The sequence below is a fragment of the Acipenser ruthenus genome, chromosome 27 (genome assembly GCF_902713425.1).
Source record: "Acipenser ruthenus chromosome 27, fAciRut3.2 maternal haplotype, whole genome shotgun sequence".
Taxonomy (NCBI): domain Eukaryota; kingdom Metazoa; phylum Chordata; class Actinopteri; order Acipenseriformes; family Acipenseridae; genus Acipenser; species Acipenser ruthenus.
In genome coordinates this window covers 25,149,978-25,166,816 of record NC_081215.1, presented here as the reverse complement: position 1 = coordinate 25,166,816, position 16,839 = coordinate 25,149,978, and the positions used below count along the sequence as shown (strand labels likewise).

The window sequence follows — 16,839 nt, the reverse complement described above, 5'->3', positions numbered from 1 at the left end:
TCACACACATTAACACAGAGAAATAAGTCTAATTGAGACATCTTTTGAGAATAAGCTTAGTATTTTATACAGAGCTTAATGCACCCTGCAACTAAATGGGGGTGGTATTTGATACAAGTGCATACAACACACAAATAACCTCCAGCTATAATTTAAGACGAGTGAGTAGAGCCTGTGGCCGTATCATTTGTTTCTAAGGAGCAATGGGTTACAGCGGTTCTAATAATATCTCGTATACATGACTATTTAGGGCTGATCAATGTACAGTTGGAGCACACGCTTAACATTCTGTGCGTTTTGTTGTTTAAATTTGGATCTTGATCTACGCAACAAACAATATTAAAAGCAGTTATTGCTGATGCTGAAATACACATTCACGCATGTTACCAGACCCCCACCTCCACCCCCACCCCAAATATCCTAAAACATGAAATGTGTTGATCATGTCTCTGTTTGCTTGTGGGTTTTGTTGAAAAAATAGTGATACATAAAACCAAGTCTTTATATATCAAGCCCAGTGCAACTAGAGAAGAAACAATGGAAGGCATTTTTACTGCATTTCTTGTTATTGTTAATGAATGCTGTTTTATTTATTTATTTAGCTTGCTAATGTCTGCATTGCTTTCAGAAATCATTGGGAGGGGAGGGGAGGAGGGCCCTCCCTGTTTCATTGCAGAGCACCTAGCTATTACAAAACACATCTTCAAGCATTCCAGGCTGTTTGCCACATCCCAGACCATTTGTCAGTAGTTGTCATCCAGGCATGGGCTGCTGTTAGAGAAAGCAGCTGGTGGACAGATTCCTTCTAGATTCTGAGACGTTCCAGGCTAAACAACAAGACATGATGCATTACTGATGCCCTGCTGTCCTTTGTGCAATGCATATATGGTAACTCCACACCCTTTGGCTGCTGAAAAACATTCTTAACAAGGACTGTTCTCACAGTCTCTATAGAAAGTTGTGCTCAAGAAAGGACGTCTAATTTGTTGCTGCAATTTGCCAGCGATGAATTGAATTGAGATTATTGAAAACATATACAAATTCCTATGGTTTAATAAGAGACTGGTTTTGAAAGACGCAGCATGGCTCAGTGGCTTTGAAAAATGAAGCGCTTGAGATTCAGAGCCTTTGACTGTGACACACTTGGCTGCCAGCGGATTATGGATTATGGATTATGCTCCTGCTTCCATGCTGGCTATTAAACATAGGGGACGACTTCTTGCACTGATATGGAAGGTGTAGCAGGCAGGGTTTTACAATCCATTCTCCTAGAAAAAATTCCACGGCAACTCTTACGATGCTGAAGTTTCGTTTTCTAATAATTTATGTTCTTCTCTTTGAAAAGTCTTGGTAGAGCAAACCTCATGAGCAGTTTATTGTCTGTGTGCTCCTACTTCCTTGTGCACCCTTGGAACCCTTGTAAGTCAGAGTTCCATATTCATAAAGCACAGGGGGGACTCCAACATGATAGATGCATGGTACAAAAAAAATGAACACACATGAAAGAAGATGCATTAGCAGACTGCAATGCAGTGGTGTTAACTTTCTTTATGAATTCCTAAGGCGCTGTTTCGAGATATACAGACCAAGGCGTTGTGATGATGAGTGATAGCAGATGCATAGATTTCTTAACTCTTGTGTTTTAGGTGCCACGTGGGCAGGCAGGGCACATTGTTAAATTGCTGGCTATCGGCTTACACCTTGTTCAAAGCAGGCAAGCCGCTCTCCAGCCGGGAGCAGTGTGTTTATTTGAGAGTCCTGTTCCTGCCAGGCATGGGGGGGTGACCTTGGGAGTCGCAGAGGGCAGGCAGCAATGTCTGTCAGGCCACATGGGCTGGAGTGGCAGGGACAGCTGGGGCAGTCATCAAGGAAGCGTCTCTTCTGAGCGAGAGCCAAAGAGCAGCCTTCCACCTCTCCAGTTTCAGGGTTTCCAATCGGGATAAGGATGAGCTTTCAGGGCTGTGCTGTCCGAGGGCCCCCAGTCTCAGGTCCCTGGATTTCAGTCAGGAGCTGAAAGGATTTGAACAGCTTTCACTGAACTGTATATCATTTTTCTTCTACTGCATTTTGATGTATATATTTATTGATCTGTTTATTTACTATTGTTTCTGCAAGAACTCTCTCTCTCTCTCTCTCTCTCTCTCTCTCTCTCTCTGTATGTTTTTTGTGGGCTTTATTTTAAATCCTTTTCTTTTTTTACCCCATTTATTTTTATACTTTCAAATCATGTATTTGGAGCTAATGTAGTGCAGAGGTGGTGGTTATTGCTTGGAATATCCCTGAAGCTTGAAGGACCGCGTGCTGGACGCAGCTGAAAGTTTTGATGCAAACAGAATTCTGTATCCCACGATTACTTTTATGAGGCGCTTTGGAGTGGAAATGGGCCAGGACCAAACCAAGCAGCAGATTGAGAAGGGGCTCCTTCTCTACCAGTCCAACCACACCGACAAGGCGCTCCACATCTGGCTCAAAGTCCTGGAAAAGACCTCTGACCCCGGAGGGAAGTTCAGGGTCCTGGGCTGTCTGATCACTGCCCACTCCGAGATGGGCAAATACAGGGATATGCTCAAGGTAATGCTTCAATGCTTCCCTAACTTCAAGACGCTCAGTCAGAATCCCAAAGTAAAACTAACTCATGTACAGCTATGGACAAGTTACAAACTGATATTGCAAAAGTCTACCGGAAGCGATAATAATAGTAAGTTACAGTAGTATATCATGTTAGATTTTGAAATGTCACATTTTTCAATATTTGTCAGTTTTCCGTTAAGTAGACCTATATGGAAAATTACGTAATTCAATATCTTAACGTACCATTACTCAGCAGGTTTCATACAGCTTTATGAAGCAAAAACGTTTCGGCTAGATCCTTCTTCTACATTAGGATGCTGATGAAGGCACTGTCCAGCATGTTGTGTCTACTTTACTTAGTTTCTTACAGTTATACCTAATTCGTTAATGTATTGTAGCATGCACGGGGGAAGGCAGCAGCAGGGCTGGTAGGTGATGTAATCACACACAGAGACATAAGCCCGACATACGCTCCTTGCTTTGCAGTCTGTTACTGTACTACTGCCAACAGCATGAGAGGCTGTACTGTAAGCTTGAATATACTGTACATATTTTACACTTTGTATTAACTCACATTTCTTCTTGGCAAATGATCATGTCTGCCTTATTCTTCATTATGTGTGTGTGGGTGGGAAGGTAAGCCGTATCTATACACAGTTTCAATGGGAAGCTTAATCCAGGAGTGGAAATGTATTGAATAGCTTTATATTTGGTGGCATATTCCTGAACCTAGTCTCTTAATTGGTACATTTTTTTAAGATAGGGGTGAAAGATGTGCCAACTGGGCCTGCCAAGTTTCTGGACAGATAGTTTTTCAGTTTTACAGATATTAAAGCTGTTTACTTAGACACAGTGGCAGTTTAATTAACCCTGCTTGCACTTTTCTCCTGAAACACTGCTGTAAGAAAACAAAAAGTTTCTGTTATGAACCCAGAACACTAGTGCTTAATGTGTGTGCCATCACTTAGCCCTGTTCATGGTGCAGTTACTGTACTGCAGCAGAGATACAGCAAGTACTGAGATTCCAATCTGCGGTTATTTCATCTGATATAGAATTCCTTCAGAATGGTACCTTTGATTGATAGAAAGAGCCCGTCAATTTAAGGTCAAAATCAACCCTGATCTTTGTGAATCTATAAAAACACACCACATTAAATAAAATAAAAAAAACTACTGTTCTACTGCAATCTAATAACACTCCATTTGTTCAGAGCCTAAAATAGAGCTTTTAGACCACCCAGAAAGAGCAGGTCCAGGGCTTTCCTTTAGAGGGATTTCATTTAGGAATCGTCCCCGTGTTCCCATGTGTTTGGTGTCCATTCTATCGAAGTCTCAGAGGGAGGGAGGCCCTTGCAGTCTGCCTGAGAGTTCAGGAGTTAGAACAAGCATTGGATTGGCTTCCCCTCACTGCAATTACAACACCACCAAGTTTCCTCCTGCCTTGTTTTGCTGCCCTCTCCACAGCCCTGACAAAAATCTGATCATTCCAGAATGAAAAATAGCTGATGTGGTGGAAGATACATGCACAGGAAAAGTGGGCGACCTACAAACACGTTCTCATCGCCGGTTACATCAGTCTTGTTCATGTCAATACCTTTTTCAACACGATTTATTTTGATATTTCTGTTTACTTAACCTGGGGCTTAAATCAAGCGGGACATAAAACCGAATCTGTTATACAATATGTTTCTGCAAGAGTACAGACAGAGAGACCAAATCTTCAGCACACTGGCAGGTATCCTTCGCGTGTCCAAATTTAACCCCTCCAGCAACGCAGAGGCTTTTTATCGAACCAGAAATGCATCTTTGTTTAGTGAAGAAAAATCTGAAAACAGTTGGGACTGTGTTGAAAAAGATACTGGCGTGACAGGTAAAGTACTTGGCACTGGGAACATAGACAGCAAACAATGTGCTTGTTGTAACACTACACTGTGTTCAAATCTGTAAGTACTGATCCATGTAATAAAAAACACTGAGGGCCAGATTCTTAAAGCTCTTTACTCCATTTATCGTTGGCACACTTTTTTTTTTCAGAAAGGAGAAATCTGTGCACCCACATGTAGACTGTCAGTCACCGTACTGTAAGTCCTGTGGCCCAGCTATAAATATTCTTTGAAGGAAACTCAATTAAATGACCCTGAGGGTCCAATCTTCAAAAGCGATGGCCACTCAAAGCCTCCCGGAGGAGCACTGTAAATAAAACGGTAATGGTTTTCAGAGTGAGGAATGCTGCTCCGCCAGCGTGCAGGATGTCAGAAATCGTCACGAGGACGGTGTGTTAGTGCCAGCAGGAAGCATTCACTTGTTGATGGCAGCTTCTAAATAGAGACAGCAGGCTTTTGCAGGATTCTTATAACAGCACAGCTACGGTGGTGTTGCTGTCATGTTAATCTTGCTTGTATTGGTCCCCCATTCTGGCTGCAGGAGAGGGGGTGGATCCTCCCTTTTTAGGTTTTTTTTTTTGCAGTCCTGTCTTGACTATGTTGTAGCTGCATGGCCTTTTATGCCCCTACTGATCAACAGCAAATAGTGTGGACCAGCACTCCAGTTGAGGAAACCTGGGACATATGTAGTAGTAGTATTATTGTTATTATTATTGTGTCGATCGGACCGTTTCGAGGGAGTGGTTTTGCTGTTTTACGTGTTATGCAGTTCTGTTAGAGAGCCACTGCTTTGTTTGTGTGTTCCAGTATGCGTTGACCCAGATAGACACGGCCCGTGAGATGGAGGACCCTGACTACCTGACGGAGGGCTACCTGAACCTGGCGCGCAGCAACGAGAAGCTCTGCGACTTCCAGAAGACCGTCTCCTACTGCAAGACCTGTCTGAACATGCAGGGCACCACCACCAGCCTGCTGCTCAACGGGCAGGTGTGCCTCAGCATGGGCAACGCCTTCCTGGGAATGAGCGTCTTCCAGAAAGCGCTGGAGAACTACGAGAAGGGCCTGCGCTACGCACACAACAACGATGACAAGATGCTGGAGTGCAGGGTCTGCTGCAGCCTGGGGAGCTTCTACACCCAGCTCAAGGTACCAGACACGTTCCTGAGACACAGACACAGATGAAAGTTACATGACCTTTCTGTGTTTTTTTTTTTCCTTTCAGTAATTAATTTGCTACCTTGCTAAATTATATTGGCACTTTTTTTTTTTTAGGAAAAGGCTTTATGGCCTATTATCAACAGTCAGTCTTAAAGAAGTCATTAGTAAACCTGTCTATCAGGATACTGAAAATAAAATAATAATTCAAAATGGGCTTTAAAAAAACAGTCCTGCCTGAAGTCCTTCCATGAGAAAATCCTGACACTTCCAATTGTGCATCATCTCCACACTGGTGTGAAATCAAAGTAGGTAAACTAAAGTGGAAGTGACTTTCATCCATCAGGTTCATGACTGTTGCACACCTTTGCAGAGTGAATGAACTGGATCGTTTCCACTGTGGCAATGCGTTTTATATCCTGTGTGCTGTGCTCTGCAGGACTATGAAAAGGCGCTGTTCTTCCCCTGTAAAGCTGCAGAGCTTGTGAACGACTACGGAAAGGGCTGGAGTTTGAAGTATCGGGCGATGAGCCAGTATCACATGGCAGTGGCTTACAGGAAGCTGGGGCGCCTACCAGACGCGATGGACTGCTGCGAGGTATAGCTGCTTCATTACGGTGTTGCTGTGGTGTGCTGCGAGGTATAGCTGCTTCATTACGGTGTTACTGTGGGGTGCTGCGAGGTATAGCTGCTTCATTACGGTGTTGCTGTGGCGTGCTGTGAGGTATAGCTGCTTCATTACGGTGTTACTGTGGCGTGCTGTGAGGTATAGCTGCTTCATTACGGTGTTGCTGTGGTGTGCTGCGAGGTATAGCTGCTTCATTACGGTGTTACTCTGGCGTGCTGTGAGGTATAGCTGCTTCATTACGGTGTTGCTGTGGCGTGCTGTGAGGTATAGCTGCTTCATTACGGTGTTACTCTGGCGTGCTGTGAGGTATAGCTGCTTCATTACGGTGTTGCTGTGGCGTGCTGTGAGGTATAGCTGCTTCATTACGGTGTTACTCTGGCGTGCTGTGAGGTATAGCACCAGGGTGGGTGGGGGTGTGACCCTAGCAGTTATTGAAGAGCAGGTCATAGATTTTAAACAAACGGGTTTTAAATCTATCCCCCTCTGCCTATGCTAGAGCTTCCCATTAAAGCAATTCATTTACAGTACTAATTATTTATCCTGTAAGCACTTGAGAGTTCCATTTGAAATCATATGTCTCTCTGCAATTGCAGGAATTGGAAACCTGGCTGGTATTCGGGAGAGGCTTGGATACTCCTCCAAATATTTAGATTTGATTTGATTTGTTTGTTTTTATTTCTTTAATGTTTATTGTCCTTACATTTCAGTGCCAAACCTTTAAGAGGCTGTTGCTATGGCTGTAAAACCTATCTTCAAACTCCTGTCACCATGGCAACCATTTCTCCTGCAGCTGATGGTTTTATGTACAGTCTCTGATGTCATTTTCACTTTGACTCTGGGAAAGTGCGTTCATCCTGCTACCACACTGCGAAATAACTTCCTGTGCAGCACGTATTAGGGCCCCACCTGAACCTCGCACTTACTTTGTTGTATGTAGACGTCGATACCCGCTGCATGGATTTCAAAAACTAGTTCTGCGAAGGAGAGGTAAAGTAAAAAGAAAAAACAAAAGAAAATATTGCCTCCTGAAATCCTTTCCAGGATACGCTTTACCTAATAATAGAGACAATTTCTCTTTGATTTGTTCACATTATGTGTCGTGTGCTTCAAAACATTTGATAAAATGCTAAATGAATCACACCCTACTGTTTTCAGTGTGAGGCTGGTATATTTAATCACTTCCCTGCAGGCATTCGTTTAGAGAAAACTGTTTTTTTCTTTCATAGCTACTAAAACTGCAGCCTTTTCAGTCCTTGGTATACACTGCCCTCTGGTGGCCTTTTGAAGTAACGTATTGAAAAAGCAATACAGGTGCATAACAATCTTGTGGCGCTTCAAGCAATATATCTCTGTTTGTATTTATTTATTCAATCATTCTTTCATTTCTTTCTTTTTTTAACCTAAAAATGCACATGCCGCTTCCAATGAAAAATTATAAAGATGGATAACTAGGACAAGTAAATTGTAAAAAAATATATATTTTAACAATATATAGTACAATATATTGTGGTATGCCACAAATTTAGGAGCTACACATTCAGCTTTGTAATTGTAAAGACATGATATGTGTGTTATATCCGGTTTTTAAAAATGCATTAACATGTAATCAGTTACAGGTTAATAATGCAACTGTAATTAGACATAAGTGTGAATCGCCATCCCTGACCTAGAGGATGGTAGTGTATTGGTATGGGTGTGGTCACCTATTCTGTGCTTGCAGGAATCAATGAAGATCGCCCTACAGCATGGTGATCGGCCACTCCAGTCTCTCTGCTTGCTGTGCTTCGCTGACATACACCGGAACAGAAATGATGTGGAGGTACCACTCTACCCATATGTCGTCTTCGCTTCCCTCCTCTGACACGGCAATGCTTTCTTACAAGGGCTGGTAAAGACAAACGTGTCGGCTATTAAAGGCGCCAGCAGAAACGTTTGTCTTCTTCGCTTGGTTCCTTACAGTTCTACCTTGGAATTCTGTGCATGGTTGAGCGTTTTGAAATCAAAAGATGATTTACCAAGAGCTGTTCCAAATGCTCAAAGCCAGGCAAAGACGCAAAGCAGGCAAACTTACTGTCAATCAAGCGTTATTTTACATTCATTAAATCTCCCTTTTCAGGGGGTCCTGGTTCGTGATTATGTTTGAGCACCAAGGGAATTAGGATACCAAACAGAAACCGTTGCTGGGTGATTATGGGGAATGAAGAACGCAGTGAGGTTCTACTCCTATTTCCAGCACGTGGTCATGACGTTTGACTAGCGGTGGACCATCAGCGGTCACCATAGCAGTAAATGAATTACGATGTTATAACGCGCCTGTCTGTTTTTTTTAGAAAGCATTCCCTCGCTATGAGTCTTCCATGTGTATAATGACTGAAGCCGGCAATCGGCTTGGACAGGTACAAGTCTACCTGGGCGTGGCGAAGTGCTGGCTTACACAGAAGGAGCTGGACAAGGTGAGGCCGAGGATGTTCACGACAGGGTCTGTATCACTGGAGAATGTTACTGACACCGCGGCCCTTGTACCCCGGTATTTTTGCATGTATTTTTGCAGTTTTCCCATGCTTTTCCCATGGTTATACTATGCATTTACCATAGTTTACCAGGCTTTACAGTGCTTGCCAATGCTTTCACTATGCTTTATTACACTTTGCTGTGCTTTTACTGGGGACAACTTTTATAAGGGGAGGCATAGAGAGCATTGTAGCCGTGCATACTGAATTACGCTTTATTTTTAGTTGAATCAACCCCTCAGTGAACGAAGGAGATACTGTATTGCACTGTATTGTGCGTTGTACTAACAACATTGGATCAATAATATGGCATCCTGCTTTTCTTTTACTAGGCTCTAGACACAGTTCAGAGGGCACTAGAGTTAGCAGAAGGCTTGGGAAGTAAGGTAAAGTATATTATGCATCCTCAACAGCCCAGGAGCTCTATTATTGCATATAACACAACTTTAAGGCAGAAAGGAACACGCTTTGTGTATGATGCTCTTGCAGGAGGAAGGCACAGCCTACAGGGTTTTTACATGTAGGCAAACCTGTAGACCAACTGCAATCAACTACATTGCAATTCAACATTGCTGCAGTGCGCCACATTCAGTGAGCACTAATATGTAAAACTGAAACAACAAGATGAGTTTAGATTAACGTTCGGAGACTGAAGCGTCTACGGGAGACTAGAAGTGTGACACACGGATGCAATCAGTGCAAGAAGGACCCCAACCTTGTCTGTTATCCCTGTATCTCCTTAGCTGTGCATCCTGAAGGCTCACTGCCTGAATGAGGGCATCTTCCGCTCCAAGGAGCAGCAGGCAGAGCTGCGGGAGCATGTGGTGAAGTTCCACGAGTGCGTGGAGGAGATGGAGCTGTACTGCGGGATGTGCGGGGAGTCCATCGGGGAGAAGAACCACCAGCTGCAGGCGCTGCCCTGCTCACACGTCTTCCACTTAAAGTAGGGGCTCCATCGAGCAGGAGAGGGTTCCTGTTGGGTGATCCAAGGGTAGACTGATTGGAAACCAGTTTCCCATGTCTTTCCAAAGGCCCTTCAGCCGCCCTGTTAATCCTGTTCTCTGACGATAGTTAATCAATTGAATAGCAACATAAAACTAAGGTTACCCTATGACTCGAGGACAGTTGCAGTGCATTCTGGTACGTTTTACCTGTCTCAGGTACCTTTCACAGCAGGACTACACATTGAATGCATTGTGGAAAAGCATAAACTGTCCGAGTGTACGTGGTGTCATATGGTAACCCTACAAAAACCCACCATCTGCCATAATACTTTTAATAGGGTGTAAAGCCACCCTGGGCTGCCAGGACTGGATTGATTCAATGTGGTTATAAACTTTTAGAAGAGGTGGAAATCTGAAGCATTCTTCTCCAGAATGGCTGATCCCCTTGTATGTAATCTGACAGGCGTCTTCCTCTTTGCAGATGCCTACAGTCCAACGGGACACGAGGCTGCCCAAACTGTCGCCGATCATCACTGAAACCCGGCTATGTGTGAGTGGGGGTCGTGCTCCCTGGGCTGCGGACACACGAGACTGAAGGTCCTCTGACTGGGCAGGACTCGGACGCTGGCTCTCGATTGAACTGGAACAACTGAGCCGTACAGGTAAACAGCCTCCGTGATGGCAAAAGAGGGTCGTCTTCTTTCCAAGGCAAACAGAGAATTCAATTACAAGATGGAAGCAGAGCATAAACAACAAGCAGACAGCTGTGACTACGCTGGAATTACAAAAAACAAAGCTTTACCATATGGTCTAGCAGTTGAGATCACTGTTCAAAGAGGGATAAAGCTTTGGGACGGCATGCCGATGTTGTATCGTGTATTTGATTTTAATGGTGGGTCGACTCGTTTTGCCGGACAGTGTGATCTACAGGGGTGGGAGAAACATGGTTTCTCGGCATCACATTCCCAGATTTTCATGCCGGATTGAGTAACACGGATTTCATTTCAGAACAGACGCCTTTACTGTAACATAGCTACAGTAAACATGCAAACACGCGTTTTACAAAGGAAAGTTGATGAGATCGATCTATTGGTTTTGTTGTTACATTTTATAAAACGTTGCTAAAAAAAAAAAATTATCATTTTGTTCATTTTAAATATTGTTGATAATGAACTATACGGTTTGGGTTATTTGTGGTACAAGACAACCTCGTACAGTATGTGGTTTAAAATATGATCAATATTTATTCTGTTATTTTGTTTTTCAGTTTTTTATATTTTCATAACGTTTAAAAAAGGCAAACCTATTCTGAATAATTATCGTCTAAAATACCTTTCTCGCAATTCAAAGCTGCATCGTGGTGGCTTAGCATTCATGTTAATAGATTTTCATTCTCCGCATGCATCCCTTTATATTTGATATGGTGTTGTAGTCTTTGGCAGCTGACTTGCTTTGAACAGTTAGCCTCTTAACCCCTTCATGTACACAAGGAATTGATCAGCTGTTCAAACAGGATCTTCTTTAAATGCATTTGAGAGACAGAGGCTATCACGGGGATCCGGCCTGTCACTAAATTCTAAACCCTGTTGCGTGCACCTCATTGCAAAAATAAGAACGTTAGCATCGTTTTATTTGTGGGACACACATGTCCCTTGTACCTTAAAGGGTTGAAAGATAGATAGCACATGCTTCCCTTCACAAAAATGTTCCATTGAATTTTGGAAAAAATATTGTTACACGCAACAGAGAAAAGTGCGTTTGAAAACAAACATTGGAATTATTTATAGACTTTTTGATGCCATGGTAACCACACATTTATTTCTCTTTAAATCGAATGCCTTTATGATGTCATTCACTATGTAGCTAATGATGTATCGATCTACTATTCCTTTCTAAACCTTCAGGCATAGTCTATTTATCCATTTATTTTCTTTTATTCTTCAATACTGTACATTATCTAATTTTATTTTTTCTAAAACCACAAACTTTAGCTCATCCATGGTGTGCCTGTTCCTTGTAAAGTGCTAAACTATTGGTTCATTTACTTTTGTATTTCTTATATTTGATAGTTGATTCTGTATTCTGTATATAATGATGTACCTCTCTCTCCTACAGATTTTATTATATTACGTTATGCAAAATATACCACATACAAGGTTGCTATCATTACATGACGGATTTGTTAAGAGTGAATATTTGTTTATTTGCAATTTCACTTTTATTTTTACCAATATAGTTGCACACTTTACATGTGCTTTTACAGGTTGCAGTGTCCCTTAATGTACTGTATCTACAACCCCTTTATGTTTACTGTGGACTAAAATGTCAGCTAAATTTGCATCCCTTCTAAAAGCTACAATCGGTGCATTTGGAAATGTACAAATGTGTCAGACCAGCTATCAACTTGAATAAACCTTAACATTTAAAAAAAGATTCGATTCTGCTCATTGGAGTATAAATGTGTGCTGTGCTTATGTCATATCTAATGTGATATAAACAATAAATAAAACCAATCATGTTTAAATTCATCAGATCTTTTTTTTTTTTTTTATGGAACCTTGTAGTTAACAGCCATCACGTTTCTGTGAGCTACATAAATAAAATAGCTGTTTAATAAAAACGAATAGAAACAGAGAGAGAGAGAGAGAGAGAGAGAGAGAACCCAAATGTACACAAAAGATTTCATTTCTAATATCTCAGAGGGGTTTTATTTATACATACTGTATATTGGAGTAAAATTAACAAACTGCTGAAACAGTCAGGTTGAATTTAGCCATCCTTTAATCACATCAGGTGAAACATTTATTCAAACTGATCAGGATGCTGTGTTTACAATCAGCCTGGCCCCGGAACAAACATACAAATCAGCATTACAAAAGTCAATATAAAACAATAGTCAATACTTGTGAGCTGCCGTCTCTTAATAGACATTTGTCATCTCTCTGTGCATTAACCTGCTGCACCACTCTGTCTGTACAGACAAACTTCCTCTCTAATTGTGGCTTTGTCACACCACTAAACTGTTCAGTTTTAATCTGCAATACCCAAAAATAAACTTTGCAAGCAGATGTAAACCAAATGTGAAGCCAGTTTCTGTAAAGTTTTTGGCCTCTTGTCTACCAGAAACCAGAATGTCACAGGACTACATAATAATGTGCGCAAAAGTAGGTTGACAGACAAGGTCATCTGTTACAACTTGGCCTCGATGTGTTTGGATAAGCCTGCAAATATGAAGCTGGTCTCTCAAAGGGTTTCTGAAACACGAGATGCAACAAGTACAATGGCAGATCTACGAAAACATGAAGGGAATTTCTTATTAATGTTTTAAACTAGTCATATTGTGATTTAATAAACTTTGTACAACAGAAAGGTACAGTATCCCATCACATTTCATTCATGTGGAAATTAACTATTAAAAAAAAAAGATTGCATCAAAAGCAGGTTTGTTATTCTGCATTTTGTTTAACCAGAATCAAATAGCCAGGCATGCTGTATTATCTCCCTCATTCAGCATCCCGACCCAGCAAATTAAACTGAAACTGAATCCTTTTCCCTAACAAAACAAAACAAAAAAAAAAGTTTATGAAATTAAAATAGCTCTGAAGCCTTAGGAAACGGAACAGGGCACAGCATCAAACAAAAAAAGGATAAGAACAAACCTATGCTGTTAACAATAATTTTGCATTCGTAAACCTTATAAGCAAGCCTTTGCCGTTTTCTTAATTATGTGAATTTTCTTATTCAGGCATTACAGGAAGCCCCACAGTTACATCAAGCACATCCAAAAGACAGTGAGTCCGGTGATCAGGCTGAGAAGAGACTTGCTCAGGGCTGTAACTGTGCCACTATTGCAGAGATCGGTATTGCAGCAATGGAACTTGAAGTCAGAAACTCCAAACTGCTGGCTAAGTTTGGAAAAGTCACACTTCACATACTGGATACACTGCTGACGAAGCACAGTTCCACCTTTAACAAAACAATAAAGACAGAAATAGAAAAACAAAACACATCCAAAAACAAAACAAAACATGAAGGCAAAATGAATTTGCTTCTTTGTCTGTTCACATCACACTCTCGCAAAGCCAGACTGCCACATAACGTGCTTTATAAAGCATCACAAACAGGTCTGACTGCATATATCTTTCTGTTTCAGTAAAGCAGGCTTCAAAACTGTCTTGCAAAGAACTTCTTTAAAAAATTATATTTATCTATCTAATATATATATATATATATATATATATATATATATATATATATATATATATATATATATATATATATATATACATACATACACACACACACACACATATATATATACATATATATAGACATATATATATATATATATATATATATATATATATATATATATATATATATATATAAGCTCAAAGAGCCAGCTGCCCAACGTTTCGATATGTTGTACATATCTAATGATGCAGTATATAACACAATTACCAGTTCTACAATATTTCAAATGATTTATTTCATTGTAAATCCAAATGTAACTGTTTGCATGCTGCATTGATTAAAAATACGACCTGTAAATAGAGTTGTTAAACTGACCTCAGTTTCAACTAGTTAGGTGTTATCATTAACTATAGCAGCAGTTATTTAAAATCAATACCTGTATCGGTTAATTTCAAGCAAGAATCTTCCATGTTTCCACAAGTCTGCAAACAGGACGACGCTGGTTCTTGGCATTTATAACACTGCAGAGCAAATCCTTCAAAAACAATGAAAAACAAATAAATACATTTGACATGTTATTCATGTCTAACATGTTATTTTTCAATACTGAAGTTTGTGGAGAGAACGTAGTTATCAGGTTAGCTAAGTAATGTAAAAAACAAGAACAGACCGACTTACCAACACTGAAGGAAACACACAAAACTATGCAGATCACCACGTTCTTCATTGTGCTCGGATTTTCTTTAGCTGGAGTAACGAAAGAAACGGGTGCAAATCAAACACACTGAAACTGCATGGAGAAGAAGCTCCTTTATATTTAAACATATCTGGTTAATGGATACATTACAAACCGCTTTATCCAAATTTAACACACAAATCGATTGTGTGTTTATTAATTTAACAATCATGTGTAGGCTGGCTGTCTTTGTACCTCTGCATGCCATGCCATTAACTGTAGTGATGAATCATTGTACCCTTTGTGGCAGAGTAGGGGGGGGGGGGGGGGAGGAAAGGTGTAGTCCTGCAGGTTCAGGACTACATCCCCCAGAATGCCGCGGGTTGGAATCAGCCAGGATCAGAATCACCTGGCTCTAGTTAAATTAGTAATAAAGGAGGCAGGTGTATAAAAGCAGGTCATGGTGTGTTTGCTGTCTGTGTGAAGGTTAAGGCCTGGGGAGGGACCTGTGTGTGTGTAATACTTATAAAGCATACATAGTTTGGTCACCGGTAAACAGCGTAGCTGTCCGGTTATAGTTCAATTATAGTACTCTTGGAAGGAGTTAGGATTTTTTTTGTTTATTTTGTATTTACTTTTCAGAAATGGGTTATTTACTGGAAAAAAACACGGGTGCCGCCCTATTTATCTTGCTCTTATTGTATTATTACTTGTACTGTAACACTTGAAATGTATTTGCTTACGATTGTAAGTCGCCCTGGATAAGGGCGTCTGCTAAGAAATAAATAATAATAATAATAATAATTTATTTCTTAGCAGCCGCCCTTATCCAGGGCACTTACAATTGTTATAAGATATCACATTATTTTTACATACAATTACCCATTTATACAGTTGGGTTTTTACTGGAGCAATCTAGGTAAAGTACCTTGCTCAAGGGTACAGCAGCAGTGTCCCCTCCTGGGATTGAACCCACAACCCTCCTGTCAAGAGTCCAGAGCCCTAACCACTACTCAATACTGCTGCCCTTAAACTAACCTAAGTCAGTGAACACTGAAGACACTGTACACAATGATAACGGCAGCAAAGTGAAAAAAAGTAATCAGCTAACACTGTAGTTAGTTCACGCTTTATTAATGACGCACTTCTACCGGAGCTGTAGCACTTTTCTCTGTAGCGGATAGGGGGTGGCAATGCGCAATGGAAAAATACAGGCATACGCATTTGTCTAGATGCCAATGTGTTCGTATAGCTAGATCAAGGATTTAAACGATGATCAGGAATGTTTCATTTGTATAAGCAACTTCACGTAAGCCCGTACTTCATGTTCTTTAACACATGCATTAAATGGACGTATAATACATTGTAGGGCTTACTATTATTATTATTTATTTGTGAAAATTATGATTAAATATGATAATATGTCCACCTTTTCTAACCCTAAAACCGTAAAAAGTAAATACATAAATAAAAGCATACACTTTTCCACCATGTCGAATCATGTGCCCATTTACTATGACCGCTACTTATATTATTAGGCAGTTTATAACGGTCACATCGAGCAATGCATTTTGAGATACTACAGTAAACACACTAAATTATTTCTGCCCTACTGACAATACAAAGAAAATGCCAAATTATCCTTAAATGGAGGGCTTTGTTACAGAATAGCTTGTTTTCCGACGTGCAACAGCTGACCGCTTGTAAAAACATACCCGTCTTCATTTTGCCTATTTGAATGCTGTTATAGAGAGAGAGAGAGAGAGTCAGAGCTATACTGCCCTATAATTAATATAGTATAGAGGGAGAAAAACCTCTTACCAAACAACGCTTCGCAAGCTCTCTTTCACGAAGCCTCTACTCCTGCGCACGGCTCAGATCATGAGTCCGTCTGCTGACTGTGGAAACAGTTGAGCTTCAGTTGAACAACCAAACTCTTCCTAGCCCAGGGTAAACAGATTGCACAGTGATAAGATACGCCGAAATATGTCCAACAGTAATACAGTATTCTGTAGATAACTCATGAAACTAAACAAGAAATCATCACTGTGACTCATCTAATCTTTTTCGCTATTTAAAACTTTATAAAATACGTCCTATTAGTAACCCGCACCCCCCGTTAACTGGTACGAATGGACTTTTCCAGACAGCCAAACCGAAGGTGGGAATGCTTTGCGCGAAAGCGAACAGACTGGGTGCGTTCAATTGGCTGAATTGGTCAGATTCTGACAGCATCATCTCCGGGACGCACCCAATAATATGGGCGTCTTTAGTGTGA

At 40.9% G+C, this 16,839-nt stretch overlaps 1 protein-coding gene across 1 annotated transcript; it reads left to right on the top strand.

The window, feature by feature from the left end:
- Positions 1-475: 475 nt before the first annotated feature.
- LOC117432163 (43 kDa receptor-associated protein of the synapse-like) lies at positions 476-13,466 on the top strand. Its single transcript, XM_034053689.3, has 8 exons — positions 476-2,571; positions 5,262-5,600; positions 6,049-6,207; positions 7,958-8,056; positions 8,568-8,690; positions 9,080-9,133; positions 9,491-9,690; positions 10,173-13,466. Exons 1-8 carry the CDS (start codon positions 2,359-2,361, stop codon positions 10,243-10,245), a joined length of 1,260 nt encoding a protein of 419 aa, XP_033909580.3. The 5' UTR covers positions 476-2,358; the 3' UTR covers positions 10,246-13,466.
- Positions 13,467-16,839: the final 3,373 nt, after the last annotated feature.

What these genes read in the sequence shown, in the direction of transcription:
- LOC117432163 (XM_034053689.3), top strand. Translation starts at nt 2,359, where the DNA reads ATGAGGCGCTTTGGAGTGGAAATGGGCCAGGACCAAACCAAGCAGCAG. An exon ending in ACGCGATGGACTGCTGCGAG is followed by an intron (nt 6,208 to 7,957) that starts GTATAGCTGCTT and finishes CTGTGCTTGCAG; the next exon opens with GAATCAATGAAGATCGCCCT. An exon ending in TCACACGTCTTCCACTTAAA is followed by an intron (nt 9,691 to 10,172) that starts GTAGGGGCTCCA and finishes TCCTCTTTGCAG; the next exon opens with ATGCCTACAGTCCAACGGGA.